The sequence below is a fragment of the Perca fluviatilis genome, chromosome 18 (assembly GCF_010015445.1).
Source record: "Perca fluviatilis chromosome 18, GENO_Pfluv_1.0, whole genome shotgun sequence".
NCBI lineage: Eukaryota > Metazoa > Chordata > Actinopteri > Perciformes > Percidae > Perca > Perca fluviatilis.
This window is the reverse complement of record NC_053129.1, coordinates 15,601,373-15,625,191: the sequence shown is the minus strand read 5'-3', so window position 1 is coordinate 15,625,191 and position 23,819 is coordinate 15,601,373. Positions and strand designations below refer to the sequence as shown.

The 23,819-nt window shown below is 42.8% G+C and overlaps 2 protein-coding genes across 2 annotated transcripts in view; one reads left to right on the top strand and one right to left on the bottom strand.

Moving 5' to 3' along the window:
* The window catches only part of ino80 (INO80 complex ATPase subunit), a 46,228-nt gene extending 27,104 nt beyond the window's left edge, over positions 1-19,124 (top strand). Inside the window, 10 exon segments of the mRNA XM_039781456.1 lie at positions 1,732-1,859; positions 8,591-8,685; positions 9,202-9,274; positions 11,059-11,217; positions 11,356-11,458; positions 11,564-11,652; positions 12,419-12,583; positions 13,870-14,041; positions 16,026-16,241; positions 17,404-19,124. Of these exon segments, the coding sequence (XP_039637390.1) occupies positions 1,732-1,859; positions 8,591-8,685; positions 9,202-9,274; positions 11,059-11,217; positions 11,356-11,458; positions 11,564-11,652; positions 12,419-12,583; positions 13,870-14,041; positions 16,026-16,241; positions 17,404-17,612 (1,409 nt within the window). The 3' untranslated portion in view covers positions 17,613-19,124.
* A 1,901-nt stretch (positions 19,125-21,025) lies between these two features.
* Positions 21,026-22,857, bottom strand: chac1 (ChaC, cation transport regulator homolog 1 (E. coli)). The gene is made up of 3 exons (XM_039782709.1): positions 22,192-22,857; positions 22,002-22,037; positions 21,026-21,873 (listed from the first exon to the last, which is right to left on the bottom strand). The coding sequence occupies exons 1-3, from the start codon at positions 22,360-22,362 to the stop codon at positions 21,472-21,474; spliced, it is 609 nt and encodes a 202-aa protein (XP_039638643.1). The 5' UTR covers positions 22,363-22,857; the 3' UTR covers positions 21,026-21,471.
* Between the last annotated feature and the right edge of the window lie 962 nt (positions 22,858-23,819).

The following is a 23,819-nucleotide window of genomic DNA, read 5'->3' as shown; positions in this document are numbered from 1 at the left end:
CTCTTTAACACTTCTACAGGGCCTGACCTTTTTGGGGGGCTATACTGAAGGGCCACAGGTCAGGGTTCAGCCTGAGTACACATTAGCATAGAATGCTACTGGTTAAAAATGGAGAAAGATCCAGTTTGTGAATCTTGTCGGCTCATCAAACATACTTTCAACGCATGCGATTGTCTTAAAGCAATGTTCATATCTGGGTTTTCCAGATATTTTGGCAGGAAGTTGTCGTATGCATGTATTATCACAGCCTCGGTTTAAATTTTCTGACCATGTGTTTTGGATTAATGGAACGTGATTTTTAACGTGGTTGGTTACATTACGTTGACAAAGCAAGGAAATAAGACTGGGAAATATTTATAAGCCCAGGTTTTGTCTGTACAAAAGGGCTTGGGAACAAGTGTCCCAAGTCGAGTGCAAGGCGGTGCTCTCCCACAGGGACTCTCTGGTAACCCGGGCCCGACCCTGTCACCCGACCCTGGACCTGGCCTTAGGTTCTCCCCACTCAGGGTCACGACCCCTCGGTCAAACACCATAGTGTGCCTGTCGCTGGGTCGATGGCAGCCCCGGCCCTTTTCTCATTCTGCCATTGTGCCAGGTGACGTTAATTCCTCATCAGCTGGACATGGAGGAAACCACTTGAACAGCAGACCCAGGGTCAGATTGCTCCCCATTTGCCCTCTGTAGTCACCTGATGTGGTGCTGGCAGTATCGTGACCAAGACCAACTGCCGGGCCTATTTGTTCCTCTTTTGTGCCATTGTGTGAAATGGAGTGTAAATCACTTTTTCTCACAATTTCTTTCTCTCTCTTGTTCATTCTCTTTCTCTCTCGTGCGCTCTCTCTCTCTCTCTCTCTCTCTCTCTCTCTCTCTCTCTCTCTCTCTCTCTCTCTCTCTCTCTCTCTCACACACACTCTTGTTCATTCTCTCTCTCACTCTTGTTCATAATCTCTCTCTCTGTTCTCATCAGCAGTCCAGTCAATAAAGGCACATGCTTTATTTAAACAATCCCCGGATCAGGGACAGATTTAGAGGATTGATCCCTGGGCTGATCCGCTCTGGTGAAAGGGTCTTTATCCTCGAGTATACAGTCTTATCAAAGACTTGTATTGATTAGGGAAGAGTTAAAAACCTCTGAATTGATTGGGCTGCTTTTCTGTATTGTGCCAGTAAGCAAGTAAGTCCATTCTGGTAAATGATAAGATATATATCTATATATATATATTAGATATTCAGAAATGGCACGATTCGATATTGATTTTTAGGCTCAAGATTCGACTCAAAATTGATTTTCGATTCAAAAACGATTCTCGATTCAAAAAATGATTCACAGTATGTAAATGTTACTTTTCCCATGTGATTGCAGTAGACGTACAATTGAAAAAAAATAATATATATATATATATATACATATTTAATTAAAAAATATGAATACATTTATCTATGAATCGATTTTGAATCGGTAGAGCTTGAATCGCGATACGAATGGGAATCGATTTTTTTTGCACACACACACATATATATATATATATATATATATATATAAAAATTTTCTTTTCATGTTTTGTTAATGATCTAAAAAATCAACACATGGAAGCTCACATCATTTGGATACAACCTCAGAGAAATGCATTTTTACATTTTGTATTGGACATTCTGTATTGAATGAGTCGCATCAATCTCTCGCTACCCCGGTAGTTTGGGTTTTCACTTCACTGTCTCTTCCTCTTTTAGATAAGGAGAGCCTGATCACTGAAAGTGGCAAGCTCCACACCTTGGATATCCTGTTGAGTCGGCTAAAGGCCCAGGGACACAGAGTCCTCATCTACTCCCAAATGACCCGCATGATAGACCTGCTGGAGGTACAAACACACACACACACACACACACACACACACACACACACACACACACTGGACTCTCTCCCTCTACCGAAAGTAACTATTGAAGCATTTTTTGTTGTTGCGCCGTAATCAGAACCGTTAAAGAAGAGTCAAATGTGTAACACACAAGTATACACACATTGACACAGACACGTGTATCAACTACGAAGAATTATTTTCAAAAAGGGATTATAGCGTTCTCTGAAAACACACCTTTAAAGGAACACGCCGACTTATTGGGAATTTAGCTTATTCACCGTAACCCCCAGAGTTGGACAAGTCGCTACATACCCTTCTCATGCTGTAAGGCTGTCTGACGGCTCCAGCAGCATCAGGCCAGTAAATAGTACGGTGAATGGTTCCAGTAATCCTACTGTAGAATAACGTTAACATGTTCCCTATTTACATGTTGTGATTTGTAGAGTCATCGCGTGTACAAAAAACAACGTAACATGAGACACAGCCGTCTTCTAACCCTAAACAAACCGGGAACTATATTCTCAGGCGGAAAAATATAGTACTTAGGCGGAGTGATTTGCTTTGCAGCAAGCCTGTCTGAGAATATAGTTCTCGGTTTGTTTACGGTTAGAAGACGGCTGTGTCTCATGTTACGTTGTTTTTTTGTACACGCTGTGACTCTACAAATCACAACATGTAAATAGGAACCTGTTGGCGTTATTTTGTCACTTTTGTCACAATTCGGAGCAGTAGGATTACTGGAACCATTCACCTGCATGTTCTGTGCTAGGCTAAGCTACCGGTGGAGCCGTCAGACAGCGTTACAGCACGCACGGAGATGAGAAGGGTATATATCAACTTGTCTAACTCTGGGGGTTACGGTGACTAAGCTAAATTCCCAATAAGTCGGCGTGTTCCTTTAATGTGTCATTACGTCTGTGTTGTTCCAGACCAGTTGATTAACTGGTCGGCTTCCACTGGTGAGGTATTGAGCTCCAGTACCTCTAATCAGCCTGCCCGTCCCTCGTTAGTGCACTCATTAGACGGCTAATTAACAGGTCAGGGCTTATTAGCGGGGTCTCATCTGCAGGGGAGGCAGCCAGATGGGAGGGATGACTGGAAGGAGTGATGAAAGCGGTGAGGTGGAGGGGGAGAGGGGGAAGAGGTAGTTGAGGAGGCGGAGGGGGAGAAAAGATAGGAACAAATGAGGAAAGATCAACACAAAGCCAGCAAGGAGAAATGCCAGGGTGATTTTTAGGGACTCTTATTACTTTTTTTCTACACAGGGTAAGTGCTTTAAGCTGCTTGGATGGACACAGAGTCAACGATGCAGATACAGTATGTCTTCATATCATTTAGGTAATTTATGAACAAGGACTGTTAAATTCATTCTGAAAAAAAAAAAACCCTACATCAAACACAGAGACACTGACTCTGCGTTTTAAGTGTCTTTGCTATCTGTTTTGAAGTCAGGGGCAGGTTGAAGTTCAAATTATTTGTAAAATCTGCGTCACCACCGCTCTTCATAGGAAAACAACCGTGCAGAGCAATTGTGCCGGCGATCATTTTCGACAGCCTCGGTGCAATACTCTATTGTTGCAAACATCACTGTGGAGCCAAAAGCCTCTGGCATGATGTCATTGGGAATTCCTTCCCCATTCCCCATCACACGGTGTAGTGCTGTTTCTACAGCCAAGTCTTTTGATGGCAGACGGACCCAGTCCAGGTGGTTAAGGATTGTCTTCCTGTGTTTCTGGGACACAGTGGGAATGCCTTGTGTTTAAGGCTGTAAGAAAACCCCAATGGTGACAATGCTCAAGCTGGCTTCGACAATGCAGGCTAGTTAAGTGCTGTGTTAACCCTTTCCGTCACCGCCCAAAAACCTTTTTCTTCCTACTGCCAGTTATGTGCTTCTTAGTGTCTCTTATTGGCTTCAAATATGCATGTATTGCACATTTTCTTTTTCCAATTAATCCAGATTAACCAGGACTATTTCAAATGAAGATTTAATATACAGTATAGTGAATATTTGGAGTCAAGATTTTTAAGGGATTTTATATATATATATATATACCGTATGTATGTATGTATGTGTGTATATATATGTATATATATGTATGTGTGTGTATATAAAAGTTAAACAATTAACCAGTGTAATGTGAGGAAACTGACAGTAACTATGAGCCCACAAGTAACTCCATGAGTAACTTTTAACCATAGCCTCTTTCCGACCAAGTAGTTATAGGAATGTAGTTATAGGAACAGTCCACTTCTGAACAGTTCTACTAAATAGGAACTGACCTTTTGTTATTATAACACAGCCATCTAACCACCACTGTGTGGAAAAGGGAAAAGACCCTGCCCTGAAGTAGGACCTGAAAGAGTTACAGGAACTGTGGTCAGAGGAACTTAATTATCCCCAAATTGGTCCAGTCGGAACACAAGAAAAAAAGGGTTCTAGGAACGTTATGTTCTAGGAACTGCAAAAGTCCCTCCGGTTGGAAAGCGGCTTATGTCACTAACCTGTCTGACTGCATAGGCTGCCAGACCAGGCACCCGGAAAGTGCGCCGGTCTTTGAAGCAAATTGAACATAGCGGCCAAACAGTGGAATTGCTGGCCTGTCACGTGGTCCCCATTGACTTACAAAGACGACATCTCTAAAAGAGACGTCGGTAAATTAGTTGCTAATTTTTTTTAGCATCACAACCCCCACAAAATGACTTATTTCAATATTAGAATTTGATCCATTCAGTCTGATAACATTTCATCTAGAAGAGCCGCGTGATTAAATAATTTTTGTTATTCCAATTCAAGTTAGCGGAGTGCTAAACCGGATGTAGCCAGCTCAGCCGGCAAAGGTCTCTGGTGCGCCTGCTCTACGGGCCGCACAGCGCGGAAGCAGTGCCGAACATCCGGGTAATTTTTGGCTCCATGATGGCATCATGCTCCACTCAGCAACACTCATAGGAATAAGCGAGGCTCTGCCTCAAACGCTGTATCCAGGTCTTATTTTACATGGTCAAGGCTCAACACCTAAAATGTGAGTAGTTCAATAAAGCATCATAACCAATAAATAACACTTAGATTGCTTTAACAACATGCAAAATTGGAGTTACAACCAAGTGTGATATTTAATTTTGATTGACAGTGAGATAGATCAATCAGTTTGCATGCAAGTCACGCTTAAACAGTGAGCGGGACGGTGGTGTTCTGCTCAGACTGCTAGGGTTAATGCTCTTCTCACTGACTGTCCCAACAAGCTCTGTTCTCCAAGATTACAGTGCCTTCTTTACAGTATCAGTGACCTCATACAGTAACGGGCGGCCTCTACTAATGGGTTGAAGAGATCCACGCATGAAATCATGTATTTACCCGATCTGGCTTCAGTTTTCCTAGACCGTATTGTCTTTCTCATCGGTTGGGGATGAAAATTCTGCAGATGGAGTTGATTTCCTGAACATGAGCCTAAGTCTATGTGACTAAGTGAAACAGTGAAGGAGAGCCTGATGCTAATCTCTGCCATTAGCGTCATTGTTTTCGTCGCCGGTCGGCTGCCTGGTTCTTCTGGTGACATCACGTAGTTGGGTGATGGATCGTTGAGATCCGGGTGGCCCGAAGAAAAATAACATTGTTGGCTTTCTCTGGCAGCGGCCGATAGTGGAGCAGGACCGCCAAGTCACCACTGCCCTCCTGCTCGAGTTGTGTGGCTGCGGCTGCTTAGACGCCACTTTACTTTACTGCAAGTCAGCGGCTTAGCTTACAGTGCTGGCCCACAATGACTCGTTGACTCGTATTGCAGCCAGAAAATCAGCAGCAGATTTTCTTTACGCAACACAAAGCATGGTTGAAATTGGGATTATTTTATGATACATTCGGACTGTTTTATTATATATTTCTGCTACACTGTGAATGTAAATACAATAGGAAAAGTTGAACCTGTGAATTAAGAGCCATGTTATAGGGATCATAGGTAGTTGAGTTTTATTTGTTGTGAACGTTAACTTTGAGGCTCTGATTGATTGATTGATTGATTGATTGATTGATTGATGGATGGATGGATGGAATCTGATGCGGCTTTTCCTAAAGTTTCTATCATGGTCCATGTTCATGCAATAGTCTGACCCAGAATGCTGTTCTTTGATGTGACTGGCCCGGAAGCTAGTGTAAGTCAGTGTGCCAGTAACATTGTGGGGCTGAAGATGGACAGTGTAAAACAAAAGGACCAAAATCGATGCAGCACAATTGGAGGTGTCGTCTTTTGTATTTCACCCATTCTTCTTCCTTGTCAAAACCTTGCCGCCTACATTACCCACGCTGCAACCTGGCAGGCGACAATTGACTCTGAGATATGGGGTGTGTTATGCTAGCAGCAGCTAATGTGGCCTTGATCCACCAGCCTCAAGCAGAGATGCAAAAGCTCACTTCTTTCTAACTCCACACCCCCAGATTTTCTTTATTTTCAAAATTGTAGTCTTCAGCCCCCACCGACGCTGACTGAAGTGACAGCACTTGAGCAAATTTTATTTTATTTAACATATTGCCTCAAGTGTTTCAAATATTTGATTCATAACACGTCGTGCAGCTCCCTCTGAACTTACAAAAGGCTTTAAACAACTTTTTTCACCAAATGCAGTAGTAGTCCCCTGGAAACAGACTTTGATGTGTGAAATCGGTGAAGTCCTTTTAAGTTTATTGTACCACACAAATAAGATGTTCTGCTGTTGTTTTGTTAGCTTTTTTCAGTATCAAGCTGTATGTATTATGGCGCTGAAAGCAGTTATGACACACTGGTGTGAATTGCAACTCAGCCGTTATAAAGACTTTTGTTAGACTGTTAGCGATCCAGGCTGTTCGCTGGTGAAAGTGTATTTACAGCCACTACTTCATGTTCTTTTCTTTTTATGTAGTATTATTATCAGTTGTCGGACTGGGAACAGACTGTGACTTTGCACACCGTGTTACCAACCTTAGAACTGCAATAAATACACACTGTGGTTCTTGACTTTGGGGACTTATTATTTTTTGGGAGAATTTGAGAACACCCTGGCTGCCACGCCTTGCTTTTTCTAAGAGCTGGTTTCATGCAAATCCAGTTGCCAACTCTGAAGACTAAAAGTGAAAATGCAATTTGAGCAGGGACAGAAATATTAAACACGAAAGAGGAAATGTCATCATGCTTTTAAACAAATGTCTGTTCTCCCATACATCATTTCAGGTTTGTTGTTGTTGTTGCCAGATATCACAACCATAATGACTTTGTTTTACTAAATATGACCTATAATAGGCTGCTGACAGTTCGATGAACAAGATTAACATTTTGTCCAGTTAAAGGTTGACCTGAACCTACACCTTGATTTATAACGTAAGCAATGGAACACATTGCAAAATCAGTGAAAAACTGCAGAAATAAAGCAGTGTCACTTATGATTAACACCAATCCAAACTAAATACGAGCGAAAGATGCCAGCTGTTGCGGTATATTTTTCAGTGTGGCAGTCCACACCAGGACTCAACAAGCTTTAAATCATGGCAGCTGAACATTGCAGGAATTGTAGCAGACTATTCTCAGGTCCGAGAGATCTCATGTGATCTAAACCTGAAACTTTTGACTTTAGAAACTGATGATTTAGACACAGATGGGTTTTTAAGATTAGGAGGGCTGAGTAAGGCTTTCTGTAAGAGCAACAATATCTGCAACATCCTGCTGGCGAGCTATCAAAACCCAATTCAACAAGGTTAGCAGCATTTTGGCGAGCACAGGGCTAATGGCCCCTAATGTGGTGTTCACTCGGAGCAGATGGGGCTGTTGGGAACAGAGCCAGACTCACAGAGAGAAGAGGGCAGGCCCTGCCGAGGCCCCAAGTGTCATGACACAGGTTTAGGGGGTCACAGAAAACATAGTGTGAAATCATTGATATCGTTGTTAATGATTGTGAGTTGTGATGTGTGCCAGTAATTGTGGCTGGTTCATTGGTTTCGGGGGCACTGACATGTTTGAGTGAGGAGGTCGGGGGTTCAGGCCAGTGCTTAAAGAGAGATCAACATGTCACCTCATCACTGCAGTTGCACTTAAGAAACCCTCCCCACACACACACACACACACACAGAACTGCTTAGCCGACATTTGGGAGGATAGAATATCAAATTCTGCATTTCTCAGTGTCTCTCTGGGCTGGAATTAAGGTTTCAACTCCAGCACAAATGTGCATAAGAAATGTGGGATTTTGATATTTTGGACACAACGTTTCTGTCAGTCAGAAAATTCTTACATTAACGATGAGTATTTCTACACTTTTGGAACTTAACAAGTAGACCTGCAGGGCTTATGTGCTCCTCAGAGAAAGCAGTGCATATTTGAGAACTTATTAAATTCAGAAAAAACCCGCTTCAGATTCCATCCAAGTTTGGATGACAAGAGCCTGTACGTTTGTGGGTTTCAAAATCAGTATTAGTAAGGTGATCCAGGAAGGTTTAGTTCAAGTCCATGAATTCAAAAATTCTTTTTAATTAATTCCATGCAGGACTGGATCCAGTTCTTTTGATTAAAGCAGTTTAAAAGTGCTTCACTGATTGTACATGACAACTTTGCTGTAGCAAACGTTTTCTAATATTTAAATTGTTGGAGACAATCCACTGAACTGGGACTGTACTACACTGAGTTCTGGAAAACAAAGGAATAAATGGGGGGCACAGTACAACACCACATCATTGTCTCATGGGTTTTCTTAATTGTTTTCTCCCGTCTATCCAGGAGTACATGGTTTATCGTAAGCACACCTACATGCGCCTCGACGGCTCCTCCAAGATTTCGGAGCGCAGAGACATGGTGGCTGACTTCCAGAGCCGGTGGGTAAAGAGCGATATGATCTACAGTGTGTGTGTGTGTGTGTGTATGTGTGCATGAAACCAAACACTTACATTTTGCCACTAACTAAATGTAAAACCTTTTTATATATTGCAGCAATCAGCGAGCAGTTTAATCGTACATGTGTACGTCCAAATATGTGTGTGCGTATATTTTCTAGTGAGTCCACATGCTCTGGTTTACATTAGTGTGCAGCTCGGAGGCGCCGGCGTTATTCTGGTTCGTGTGTGTGTGTGTGTTTGTGTGTGTGTGTGGGGGGGGGGGTGTTCTTGAGCCAGCTTTTTTTATGGCACCATTTTGCTGCCAGGCTTAAGGTCATGTTGACATTATTTTAGAGGTGGTTCTTAACTAACATTGTAACTTAATTTTGTGCCATGTTACTGTATATGGATATATTTGTATTTGATATGTTTGTACAGTTGTAAATGATATCTTTCCATTTTGTGTGCCTGTCCCTCTCTCTCTCTGTCCCCCTCCTCCCCCACTGCCCTCTGTAGGACGGACATCTTTGTTTTCCTGCTGAGTACGAGGGCTGGAGGGCTCGGCATTAACCTGACCGCTGCGGACACTGTGAGTCACCGGCACACTGAAGGAAAAGCACTTCACTGATACGATGTCAAAGCTTTAAAGGTCCCATATTATGCTCATTTTCGGGTTCATACTTGTATTTTGGGTTTCCACTAGAACATGTTTACATGCTTTAATGTAAAAAAACAAACAAATCTGAAACGCTCCATTTTAGCGCTATTCTCTTTAAGCCCCCCCTACCGATAAAGCCTAGTCTGCTCTGATTTGGTCGATCTTTCCGGATTTTCCCTATCTGCATTCTCGGAGTATCTGCACCGTCATTGCAGCCAAGAATAACTGGTAAGGGCACTGTAGCGGCACTTTCTACTTGATATATATATATATATAATATAGTTGTGACATCGCAACTGTACGGAAGTCCTGACGGATCGTTTAAAGACACTTGTTTGGCTTTGTTAATGTCTCTGTGGATTGAGTGTTTTGATACTTTCACAGTATTAATACCACACCCCGACCTGCTTTATAATAAAAAAAGACATGGAAATCTCACTTTTTACAATATGGGATCTTTAAACTGCTCTAATATTTCCTAAATGTATCAAAGTGTAGTGTACGTTCTTCGCCAGAGTCAGAAAAGATAGTTTGGGATGACCTATGTCATTAATAATGTTGATATAATGACAATAGTGTGTGTGTGTGTGTGTGTGTGTGTGCGCATATTGAAGCTCTTTCTCACAATAATAACACACAATACAAAATACACACATATATATATATATATATATATATATATATATGAATGCAAAGAAAGCTACTTTATGAACTTGACTCTAAGATTTGTACAGGCTGTGTTTGCGTGAAACTACTGTCCCCCTCGATGAGCGGGCCGACACACACACACACAGGCGCAGATACACACACACACACACACACAAAAACTGGCGCACACATCAGACGCCAGCCACCACATTACTTATGTTTACTGATAGCTATCGTTTACCTCAGGCTAATTAATTAGCTAGTAAATGGCGATTTTTGTCAGCCAGCCTTCCAAAATGAAACAATGAAATAAAAAAATAAAAGATCATTAACCGTTGACCGACAAGCAGGTAATGGAGTATCAGTTCACCGTCCGGGAGCCTCTGACACACTTTCCGCACTCCATGTCCGCGGACAGCTGTAGGCTTGTACCGGTGTTGATGTTCTGTGCATTGTCGGACACATGCAGCCACTTCACTGAAACCGCTTGCGAGACAAGTCCACAGCGGCGTGTATGTCCCAGCCTGTCTCCACCGCCTCCACCTGCAGGTTCTCAACTGTGTGGTTTGGACTGAAAGGGAGAAAACAGGACGCCAAGTAACACGGCGGATACTGCCTTCGGGTGAAGTGAAAATAAATTAATAAATGGCGGCATGCGATTAAAAAAGAAAATGAACGCGTTATGCTCGGCCCTTAATTGCATTGCGATTAACGCGTTAATGCTGACAGCCCTAATATATATATATATATAAAAATTGTGATCTCTCTCTGTCTTTATCAACATTTCTCAGCCTAATCTCCCCTTGTGTCCCCATAGCCGTGTTCAGGTGGGATTAGCTTTCATGACAATGATTTTGAAGTGACTGTTAACACGGGACATCTGTCATTTTAAATGGCCGTTCACTTGGGTTAACACATCCCTGTAATTAGTGTCAGGAATAATGGAGTAGGGGAGTGTCTACAGCATGTTCGGGCTGTCATCGCACAAATTAATCCATGTGGTTAACAATAACAATACAGCAGAAAAGTAAAGATTTTTTTTTTTTTTTTTTAACGTTTTCCCTCAGGTCATCTTCTATGACAGTGACTGGAACCCCACAGTGGACCAGCAGGCCATGGACCGAGCTCACCGGCTGGGTCAGACCAAGCAGGTCACCGTCTATCGCCTCATCTGTCAGGGATCCATCGAGGAGAGGATCCTGCAGCGGGCCAAGGAGAAAAGCGAGGTCTGAAACACAAGCCCTCATTCATACAAACGCACCAAATACAGTCTCAATTTGAGAGTTTTAAAAAAAGACCTCTATTCCAGTGAACCAACAAATAAACAACACAAGTAAATCATTCTGCTGTTTTTGTGTAACAAGATCCAAAGGGTGGTGATCTCTGGAGGCAACTTCAAACCAGACACACTCAAACCCAAAGAGGTGGTCAGCCTGCTGCTGGACGACGATGAGCTGGAGAAGAAATGTGAGTGTTTGAGTCAGGCACTCGCACCATCTTGATGCACAAAAGGTAACCCTCGCCAAAACTATAAGGAAAAAAAAATAATTTACATTGTGTCTTCTCCTGTAGTGCGTCAGAGACAGGAGGAGAAGAGGCAGCTGGAAGAGTGCAGCAAGGTGAAAGAGCGCAAGAGGAAGAGGGAGAAGTACGCAGAGAAGGTATAGTTCAACATGTACATCAGCAGGAACCCCTCAAACCGTCCGCAGCCATCTCACTCTGCAGTCGCGTCCGTGGGGGAATAGGCACTCTCCGTTGGCTTGCGAGCTGGAAAAACCAAACTTTAGTCAGGCCAATCACATCGTGTCTAGAGTCGGTGGGCGGGCTTATGGCTGCTGCTGCTGTTGGGAACAGCATCTTAAAAAAGGAAGATGTGTTCGGAGTTTTGCTGACCGTATACAGCAAAAGTTTAATCTATCAACGAGCCTTCTTCGTTGCTCTGCCTGGTTGTAGCGATATCCTATTACGTGCAGAGGGAATTTGAAAGACAACCGTTTATCCCGCCCCTCGGATTGAGCCCTGCCAATGGTGAGTTCCCAGACCCAACATCTTGATGTGGGTCTGGCTTGTCAGGCTAGAGTTCGTCCTGATGGCTAGAGAAAATATTCAGTCACCAAAAACATTCCAGCTACAGTAGCGAGAGCACATTTTAACGGAAGTCCAACCAATCGTTTGCGATACCTTGTCGTGGACTTGAGTAGTGCTAGATGTGAAGTCAGGGGGTCACCAGCATCATTAGATATCATCCTCTGGGTACCTTATCCGTACTAGATTTCATGGCACTCTGGGCCCGTACTTGTTGAGTTCTCTGTCTCTAGACCTGAGTTTTGGACAGACACTCGACACAGACGAGACTAAAGGATGTGGGATTTAGCTGCGACAAATGTACAAAAGCTTACCTGCTCCCCTCATCTGTTTTCAAACCAGCAGCAGAAGAAGAACAACGAGGAGTCCGAGGTCAAGAAGAAGAGGGAGGTGAACCTGGTCATCTCTCATGCGCCCTCGGCAGACAACTCCAACCTCTCTGCCGACGGAGACGACTCCTTTATCAGCGTCGAGATGGACTCGGCCATGCCCAGTCCCTTTAGTGAGGTGAGCGATCCAGGGGGAAACATAGAAGGGAGGGGGTGTCCTTTTATGGAGGAGGAGGGAAATACTGGATATGACTGTGCTTTATGGTACAGAGGATGGTAATGGCTGCTCTAAAGAGAGGAAAAGTCCCTCCCCTTCCGGTGGACCACCATGGGACCTTAATTTGGAAAAAATACGTACTGTAGTGAATGGGGAGAGACAAATATTTTTTCTAATCCCGTTTGAACTGAGCCATGGATTACACATATGATTTGTTTGTCAATTTAAAAGATCATTTTGCAAGTCAAGAAAGTCTCAGTTTGTTGTAAAACTGTTGAAGTATAAGACTGTGAAAATGCGTCTTTAGAAAGACTACACACTTCAAAGTCACATGGGTGACGTCTCGCTGAAGCTACGGTGTCTATGTGTTTCATCCCGAGATGTAAAGTTACTCACACGAGCAGAGGATCGTGCTCGTTCTATCGCTTCCCAGGTGACTAAAAAGACGCTGGATACGTCACATCAGGTAAGATAACGTTACGTGTGCTGTGGAACATAGCTAAGCTAGGTGGCGTCAATTGTGGCGTTTGGTGTTTTAAGCCCCCAACGTCGCCTGGAAGGCACTAGAATTAGGCTATGGTTAGGTGCCTTGAAGTCGACGTCGGGGGCATAAAACACCATCGCACGTAAATTGTGTGAGACGAGAGATGTAGTTCACTGAGCGGTTTCACACAAAACCAAGTGGTGCTACGACAAACCGACAACAAACTGAGACTTGCTTCACTTGCAAAATGATCTTTTAAATTGACGAACATCATATGTGTAATCCATGGCTCAATTCAAAACAGGATCAAAAAAAAGAATTAGTCTCTCCCCGTTCAAATACATATTTTTTTTTCCGAATGAAGGTCCCATGAGGTCCACTGGAAAGGGAGGGACTTCGCCTTTCTATTAGGACACTTAGGCATGAATCCACAAACTGTCTCCTCTTAATATTTCCTTTGTTTGTTGTTATTGATTCCTCTGTTACCATGTGTTCCTTTCTTCTTTCCTTCTATCCTTCTACTCTTCCTCTAACAATTCCTTCCCCTCTTCTTTCTTACTTTCTATATCCAATCTATTCCATCCTTTGTTCTCTTCTTCCTGTGCCTCCTGTCCTTCGATGCTCCCTTCCTTCTCGCCGTTGTTCCTTCCAAATCGTTCCTCTATTGTTTTCTTTTGCCGTACCGGCCCGGTTTCCTTTTGTTCCCTGTGGTGCTGACCCCCAGCATGTGCGCATGTCTGTGTGTGCTCCTGTGCCCGGCCAGATCTCCCTGAGCAGCGAGCTCCAGCCCGGCTCGTTGCCCCCGGATGCCGACGCCGACGAGAGCAGCAGCGACATGCTGGTCATCGTGGACGATCCGGTGTCCTCTGCGCCGCAGTCTCGCGCCACCAACTCGCCCTCCTCGGTGTCTGGATCAGTCTCTGACAACATGAACGGTGAGAGAGCAAATAGACTTTAGCCGACCTCTGTCCTCGATGATTGAGTGGAACAGTGAATAGTATATAGTATAAATAACTACTGTATATAGTTGCTAGTTTATTTCAGTATCAAACCTGGAATAATGGGATAATGGAGAATGGGAAATATTTTGGAGCTGAAGACCTGATTTTACTCAGCCAGCTTCAGCAATTGCAATTTGTAAAATTTTAAATGACATCTTCGTATCAACCCCACTACATTTAACTAACACATATAATTACCTTTATTTATAATTTCATTTGCAGATTTAAATTGTATGTACAAAACATATGGACAGTTTATAAAAAAGTATATAAAGTAGTTAAAATTAGCTCCAGCTCGACCACTACAACAATAAATGTGTGGGCGCCTGGATAGCTCACCTGGTAGAGCGGGTGCCCATATATAGGGGTTTACTCCTTACCCTTTGCTGCATGTCATTCACCCTCTCTCTCCCTTTTCAAGTCTAAGCTGTCCTATCAAATAAAGGCCTAAAATGCCCCAAAAAATCTTAAAAAAAACTAATTTAAATAAATGTGTACTAAAAGTGTAGGATATAGTAAATGTAAATAGTGCATACAAGTATTTTGCATTCTGTAGGGATATTCTCTTTTTTTTTTTTAAGATTCTTTTTTTTTGGTGGCATTTTAGGCCTTTATTAGATAGGACAGCTTTAGACATGAAAGTGGAGAGAGAGGGGGAACGACATGCAGCAAAGGATGGAATCGAACCTGCGACCACTGCGTCGAGGACTAAGCCTTTGTATATGGTCACACACTTTACCAGGTGAGCTAGCCAGGCTCCCAGGGAAATTCTTTTAGACTTTTTTTTTTTTTTTTTTTCTCAAAAAGGCACATTCAATCTTTTCTAAAAGCTCCAAATTTGCCAAATAAAAGCTAACCTGTGTTATTTGTGTTATTTATGAGGCAGTATTATCGTTTTAGAATGATGTTGGAAAAGCAAATCTGTGTGACTCGCCTGAAGGTCATTACTGCACACAGAAGTCCTGCTTGTTAGGTTCTCTCCACTATCAGGACTTTTAATGTGTTTTAATAGGCTTGAGTCCATTGAGACAAGTAGTCTGTTACCTCATATGTATTATGCAGACGATTATTTTTGATTTATGAGGGTTTTTATTTTGACTTGGCTTCAGTGTTTCGGTATGTTCCGTACCCAGATAGACAGTGAGCCTATCGTTTGTATTTCCTGTACAGTATATCTGTACTTTGGATGCACTGCAATAAGGTAATCCCTCCTAAATACATGCTGCTTTGTGAAAACCCATTTGGGATTTTTGCCGCCATGCTAAGAGGCTCCTTCCAGAGAGATTATTAAAAAAAAGCCCAGCCGGCTGGGAGGACGTTGGTGCTTTCAGAGATGCGAATGACGTTATAATGACTTTGGTTTTTGAAAGACAGAATGAAGGTTAGAATGAGGGAACTTGGACAATTGGGTGAAAATGGAGGAAGAGTGAAATTAAAGCCTGGAGGGAGGGTAAGAGTGAGGGATTTGTAGAGGGTTTTCGTCTGGGTGTTCGTGATAGGCTAGGTTCCCCCCCACCCCCACCACCACCCCCCCCCCAGAGAAGGGTTGTCTATACAGTGTTTGGATGGAAACATGCAAAGAAAACGCAGACCAGTGGAGAGAGTAGGGAGTCGGAGAGAGGGGGAGAAGGTACTGGAGGGATTAGGCACATTACCATTGAGGCCAACACTGGCTCTAATTCTGCAAGCAGTATGGAAAATGAGAGCGATATTTTGGTTTTTGCCTGAGCCTGTACTTAAGCTAATGATGCGTGATGATTAATGTGTAGTAATGTTTCTATATTACAGGAAAACTATCATGTCAGTATCTTTTAAAGGACTGGGTAAATGCCAAGCCAGACGGAACATCTTTCTTACCGGGCTGTTGATTCCTGCCTGACTTGGTCTCTGTATCGTCTGTCTGCCTTCCTTCCTTCAGGTGTTTCGGCCTCGGAAACGATCAGTCCCGGCAGAGGCAGGTCTGGGCGGAGTCGGGGGCGGCCTAAAGGATCAGGAGGGGGGGCCAAGTCTGGAGGGAAAGGACGTGGCCGCAAGTCAACAGCGGGCAGTGCGGCAGCCATGGCGGGAGCGATGGCTGGTGCGGCCGCAGCGTCTGCAGCAGCGTATGCTGCTTACGGTTACAGTGTTTCTAAAGGTTAGCGAATGTTGTATACGCATTCCCACAAATGCATGCACACTGGTGGGCCACGGCCATTTAACATTTAAAAAAACAACAACATTTTCCCGATTATTTGTGAAGTTTAATTGGCAGTAACATTCCAAAGTCGCAGTTTGATTGACATGCGTTAGCGCACATATTATTTCCTGTTAGGATTTGTTTCTTCTTTTCCGTACTGCTGATCGATGTTAAGCTGCTTAACAACACACAATGCCTCCATGATATATTCCACATTAAAAGCCTACCTTTTGAAAGGGAAGGCTGCAATACTTTTAATGTGAAAATTGTACAGGAAGTGTTGCGTTTCATCCATGATAAACTACATCCTTCAGGAAAAAAAAAAAGGCAAAGTGGAAAGACTGACATGATTTTTGTTATACTGAATTATGAAATAAGTATTGTGGAAATGGACATTATACTGAATGTATATGAAGGAAGTGTTGAGTTTGCATAAACAGGGGAAATTAGAAATAAAAGGCATGTCTCTAAATAAAGGCCTGGTTCTCTCTGCCACTGAGGTAAATAAAGGCCGCTAGTATGTGATACTGTATTACGGGGGTATTCAACTTAAATTGCAAGAGGTCCAGTAAGTCAACCCTCCACCCCCCGCAGAGGTCCTAAGAATTTGATACCTACAAATATAGACTATATACTAATAATAATACTAAAGGAATCAGTTTAGTCAACATTTTTTAACTCAAAGAAGCAAAAATACAGTGCCTATTATGAACAAACATACGCTGAAATAAAAAAAGTGGCATATAAATCCATCAGATCTCAATTTCCTTTGTGAATATTCCTTTCCGTCCATAAAAACAGGACCCATACAGCTCTACAGAGCTGGCCTCGTTCTGCCTGTTAAAAATTCATTTTTTGACAAAATAAACACCCATATCATTTATATATATATATATATATATATATATATATATATATATATATATATATATATATATATATATATATATATATTTCCCAGTTGTGTCAAAAAGGCTTCGCGGTCCAGACCGCAGGAGTCCGCCAGTTGGGGGTCCCTGCTGTATTACATATTGTACAAAGTTAGAATGTAGTTTTTTAATTTCGGACACACTGCTAGTTTCCTCAGAGTAACCATGGCTGTGACCGTCTCTCCTTCCAGCAGGCCTCGCTGCGTCCAGCCCCCTGCAGCCTTCCCTGGGCCGGTCTGGCACCAGCCCCGCCTTCAACCCCAGCAGAAGCTCCTCCCCCCAGGCCAAAGGAGGCGCCTCCACCCCGAGCCCCAACAAACAGCTGGCCCACAGCCACCACCACAGCGGCCACGGCACAGTCAGGAAAGGCAAGGGCCCCGGTGGTCCCGGGGCTCGATAATGGACTCGTACACACTTGAATGTGCCCTCTCTCTCTCTCTCTCTCTCTCTCGCTCACACTCACTCACACACACACACACACACACACACACACACACACACACACACACACACACACACACACACACACACACACACACACACACAGAAAACTGACCTTCTCTCACTGTGATCCCCACAGACGCCCTACGCCTAAACTAATAGGGATTACAGTACATATAGTAACAGAGGCTCACTACCTGGAGGACCATGCTGTGTCTGCTGGTTCAGCAACTAAAAGGACTGTCTTCTCACACACACACACACACACACACACACACACACACACACACACGCACACACTTGAAGGTACAGTCCCTACCAGCCTCTACATTTCTTGGTCCCGTTTTATTTTAATGTGTCCGGGTCAGTGGACAAAATCTGCCTTGAGTATTTTTGTTTGCATTGTGACAAGAGTATTTCCAAGTGCTTTTTGAGAAGACGGACCGTACTTTTTTATTCACGATGACCGGAAACTCTTTTGATTTGCTACCTAGCTATGATGTTACAACAAAGACGTGAGCCAACACATGTAGCTTAAAGGGCTTTGAAATGTTTGCCAGTTTAGGGAGGCAAAGGAGTTTCTGTCAAATGCACTGAGCCACGTCTTCCGTTTTATTTTTTGTTTTTTTTTTGGTGTTATTGATTCCCATACTTGTACATTAGGTTATTTAATTGTCCTGTAGATGTGCTTGGCGCAAACTGGTGGACAGTTCTGCATTTCACAGAGCTTAATGTGAACCCACACCTTACCGACCCACACTTTACCAAACAATACGTCTACAGCTTTTCTACTAAAGCTCCTATTTTTGTAATAAAAGATGCCAGTACCCATACCAAACATGGCAAGTCTTAACATTTTGAAAAATATTTGTCCATGAAATGTATTTCCCGTGCAGACGGAAATGTAAATCGATGATATATTTTTTGTCCAATGGGAAAATGAATGAATGGTTGATGTGAACATGATAATTCAAAATTAGGGGTACTGGTGGATCCGGCTATGCTGCTAACCGTAAATTTATGAATTCACTCAGATTATTTGGTTGTCTATATTTAAGTTATTTGAGTTGTGTTAAAATGGGCAATTGATGATAATTGTGAACGGGGTATTCAGCTGTAAAACAGTGTAAATTGTACTGAAGCCATTTTTATTTTTCAGAAATTGTTTTTTTTTTTTGTGATGAGGAGTCTGTGGTTCTCTTTGATGTCATTGATGTTTTAGGAAGAAAAAAAAAAGTTTGCATCAGTGTCCTAAGTTGAGCACTACGTCTGTTATAGGTTGGTTTTGTGTTATAGTGTGATTAAAATATGATGTTCTATATTGATGTACATAATGATGAGAGTGACATTTCCTCTGGCTTTTCCCTCATTTGCCTGTCTATTTTTATAGGTCATGTGTACATATGAAGAAAATGCATCTGCCATTTTACTAACAGGAGGAGCCGACTGAAAATAAAAGAGTGCTAAATTAGCCGTTCTTTTTGTGCTCATTATACTAATACTGCTCACATAAATCTGCATTGCCGTTTAGGACGATAGTTTAGCATGGGGCTTGTAAACTTGGCTCCATCATTCCACCCACAAAGGATGGAAAAATGTTTGCAAACATGAACAATATGTTATATTAAACACCTAATGGGGAGCAATTGTGTAATGGGATCCTTAAATGTTTCTTAAAAGAGATTTTAGTAGGCCACAAGTTAACGATTTTTGACTTGGTGCTGATTTTCATGAAGCTGGTGTTTGGCACCCAATACACCTGCAATCATATGTTTTTAGAGAATGTTTACACACTGAAATTGGAACCTGAAATACAGCAGATTTCCAAATCTCTTCACCGAGCCTGCAAAGTACAACCACAGTTGTCACTTTGCGTTCTGTTTACAATTCGAAATTGCACTGTTTTGCTAAATACTGCACACGGTTCTCAATATTAAACCTAAAAAAAAGAAGAAAAAAAAGCATTTTAAATAAAATCTTATTTGGAAGGCCCCCCTATGCACCTCCAGGTCACATCCAGTCCACTATGTCCCCTGTTCCTCAGGATGATCTACAGGACCTTGTTGTGGACAGTTTTCATTGGAACTACTTTCTATTGAAGAAATAGTCCCTATGAAAACTGTTCACAGTGAGACCTCAGTAATTGTTTTTGGAAGGACATGTTGATATTGAGTTTTCCTAATGTAGTTTGTTTTAGTGCTTTGAGCAGCACAAACCACATTCCATTCACCTCCATAGCATCAGCGATGGAGGTGGAAACCTCAAACGCAGATATTCAAAACCCTGGCTCTGAAACTATCGGCAAGGCTCTACAGCACTACGAGTTTCTTTTTTATAGAAACAATCCAATAAAAGCAATGCATTTGAAATTGTGTGGGTAAGAGGCAATACTCTGAAGTAGCACCTGAATTCATGTCAGTATGTTTTCACATGGTTTGGTGAGGGGCCAGTACGATTTGATCTCGATGAGCGCCTCAGCAGCATGTTCTTCCTGCTGCACTCTGACATGACCACTGCACAGACTGTAAACACAGGACTTCCAGGTCTGGGCCTGTTCCCGGCCAGCGGTTATATAAGCCTCTGCAACTAGATAGACTCTTGACTTGAACCACGTCCAAGGTACAAGCTGCCCCGGCCAACATTTGGGAGTGTCCAATGTATGTTTGTGTTTGTATTTGTACGTTCCAAAAAAGCAAATTTAATGAGTTATGTGGATAATGCTAAGTACATTATGCAGTCAAACCTGGAACAAATAGGAAGGTTATCAAGCAGACTACATGTCAGGAAACCTGCTTCCTGGAACAATACCCAGGCTTCATATTGTCAAAAGGTGGCATGTTTATATACAGTTGACATATCCATATGTGTAATTTGTGCAATAACATTTGGTCTGTGGTGGTTCCAAAACTGTTTAACTTGTGGCCCCTTAAAACAGATCTGTCTCCCCCATTACAGGTTTGACCGGTTTCAAGAGTGATTTTTCCCTCTTAGACAGTTTAATGCTAAGAATTTTAAAGGCCTAAGGAAGAGAGTTTTCAGTAATTAAGGGAAAGAAAAGGGCACAAATTAGAGAAGTCTTGTAATATTACCATTACTTTCTTTACCACAAAAGCAATAGAAAATGAGTTGCTATAAACAAAGCTTTACGGAGTGATCCAAGCCTATAAACCACATGCTATTTAGGATTTGTTTTGTAGAAAAAAAAAAAAGTTCCCTGGTGCTAAATTTATAAATATTAATATTTGAAAGACCTTACACTGGCTCACATCAGTTACTGTAAGGCAAACAATAATTTAATTTTTTTTATTTGTGTTTGCAACTGGTTAAAAGGTTGCCACAGGCAACTTTTTACCTTTGAAAAAGAAATACACATTATCACAGCAGCCATTTATTGCAAACAGGTTCAACTACCACAATTAATTGCTGTCCCATCTGTATGGACTGGATGGAATCTGAACTGTGCAAGTAAAACAAATGTTAATGTGCATAAAAAAATAAAATAAAAACCACACAGATGTTTACAGTCAATTAAGTAATCATACATTTTGTAACTGATGTACAAACATGTACTAGAAGTAACTTTACAATGTTAACATGAGGTCATGCTTCTGAAAAACAAAACGTAATAGCGTGCTTCCCTTTTGTTATCACTTCTGGAGTATTAGATTCAAGTACAATGGATGGTAGTGTGAAGCTATATTATACAACATAAAAACAGATGGCATGGCATGTGAAAAGCCGCGTGTGTGTGTGAGTTTGTGTGTGTGATGTATTCATCCACCATACAGTATAAGATAGTGAGACAAAAAGGGTACGAGCTACTGGGCTGCCAACAGAAAGGACGCCACGGTCAGTGATGACGCCATGGTCAATGCTGCTTTCTCGATGGAGAACAGGTGATGGTCTTCCACGTGCGGGCAGCTGTTCCTCATGAACTCAGCCAGCCGGAGCAGATACTCCAGGTTGTGGCCCGTCTTCCCTCTGCACACCGCGATCTGGATGCCAATCATCTCCGGGCTGGCCGGCCCCAGGTAGAGGGCGTTGTCGGAGGTGGCGATGTACACCAGCGCCTGAACCGGAGGCTGGTTCTCCCCCTCGGGGAAGAAATCCACCATTTTGGTGATGTAGCCGCCACAGACCGTCTCGCGCACATTGAGGTACTTCAGGGACTCCTCGACTTGAGAGCCTGTCACCTCGAATGCCACACCCCAAGTGCTCGCCTGTAAGAAGAGGGAAAACGTGGGGTTATACAAGGTGGGATTACACAGATTTTCTTTAAACCTGGAAACTCTACTGCGGTTTCTGCAGCATCACTAACAAACCAATAGAAGTAGAGCTTTCCACTTACGTCATCAGCCTCAATCAGCGTCACCACTCTTCCGGGCTGCAGAGAGAGGAAGAAGAAAGGGGTCACCTCATGGACAACGCCCGATGCAATATGAGCCTAGCAGCTCCCAAACAGCAGCTGGCTGTGCCAAAGTAAAACTGACGTACACCACGTCCCAAACGAAGTCAAGAATAAACATTAAGCATCTCACCAACACGTCGTTCCCGCGATGGAAGTTGTCTCCGTGCCAGAACCGTCTCTTGTAGCCTTGAATGTAACCGACCTGGCTCCTCCTGTACTTGAAGTCAGGCTTCCACACCAGTGACCCGTACCCGAAGATCCACAGGCTGGTCTTCCCGGTGGTTATGTGTTGAGGCTTCATTTTGATCAAGTGTGTTGACGACGTTGAGATGAATTGATGGGGTCACTCTTTCAATTGATGTTATTAGCTAAGAGGACTAGCTAGCTAGCTAGCGTTAGCTTCCTCCGGTCCAGGAGCAGTGGTACCGGTTGGCTCGCAGGTATACCGCGGACGGTATTTGAGCCCAACTGCTTAGCAGTTGCGAAGATGGAATTTCGCGGTTGATTTTGCCTTGCACTATGCATTGCCGTTGCATTAGAGGTGCCGCATTATGCCTTAAAAATCCATGGCAGCCGCTTTGGCCTTCAAACCAATGAAAAAAATAATAATAATCAAAACCCGTTTAGGCCAGCTGCTTTGCCGGCCTGTGACATTACGAACTTGAAGTTCACGAATGAAAAGATCGAGGTATACTTTACAGCTGACGACGTTTCAAACGCCTTGTGGTTGATCTTCTCCCGGTCGACAAGCGACGGTGATTTAAAGCGTTTCCCCCGATAACATGGCGCAGCGGCGCCTACGTATTTATACCATCCAGGGCAGGTGGGCGAGTCTATGCCAGTATTTTCAACCAATCACTTTTAAGGAAGGCTTGTCCTCTATCACAATGTATCCAATAACATTTCGGTGCGCCGAAAAAGGCGGGACTTCAAACCAAACCGGTTCCACGATTGGCTCAAATTTAACATGAGGCGCACCGTCATCTTTCAACCTGTTTGGCCAATGAACTGTCACTCCAACTGACTCAATTTATGATTGGTCGCCTGTGTTGTCATTTTTAAAGATATTTCCATATTGTTCAGACTAATCTGGCTGATGCAATTTCCCACAGCATTTCAGGGGCCAAAGCAGCATCCAAGCAACGCACCAAGACATTGCATCAGTCTTGGGAGAAAGAGGCCTATAGGGCTATGTATTTTATTTCAAAAGATATGTCACAAAGAAAATAAATTAAAAACAATATCTAATATATTTATTTAAGTAAACTTAACAAATAAAATAAATAATTCTGCTTGTGGGAGTAGTATGACCTTGACACAGTATGAATCAAAATTACTCTTGACATGTGAGTAAATGAATAAGCCCCCTACATTAAATGAGTGAGGGCTGTAATCTAGTCCACAGCTGAAAGATCCAAAGGCAAGACAAACTCACTGACCGCTGAGAATCCCTCACCGCCATTGTTCATCTCAGCTCTCTGAAAACAGGGAGAGAACTTGTTGAAGCAAGCTGGACATGTATACTTTTCTTTTTAAATTTCATGTATTGTGTGTATTCCCAGTTTTGTTTTTTGATGACACTTCCAGCAGCCGGTAGGGTCATTTAATAGGGCACATGTAACTGGCTGCCTCACCAGTGGGTCAGCCTGTTATCATTGCAAATCTTACTTTTGCAGAATCATTCCAACTTTGTAAACACACACATACGTCCCTTTTTATGCGCTTTACCCAACAAACGTCCTACTTTGGCAGCCAAAT

Excerpts from the sequence above, each read along its gene's own strand:
- chac1 (XM_039782709.1), bottom strand. The coding sequence starts at position 22,362 with ATGAAGCCTCAACACATAACCACCGGGAAGACCAGCCTGTGGATCTTC. Across the intron at positions 22,038-22,191 it reads ATCGCGGGAACGACGTGTTG|CCCGGAAGAGTGGTGACGCT; the intron begins GTGAGATGCTTA and ends CTCTCTCTGCAG. Across the intron at positions 21,874-22,001 it reads CGCTGATTGAGGCTGATGAC|GCGAGCACTTGGGGTGTGGC; the intron begins GTAAGTGGAAAG and ends CTCTTCTTACAG.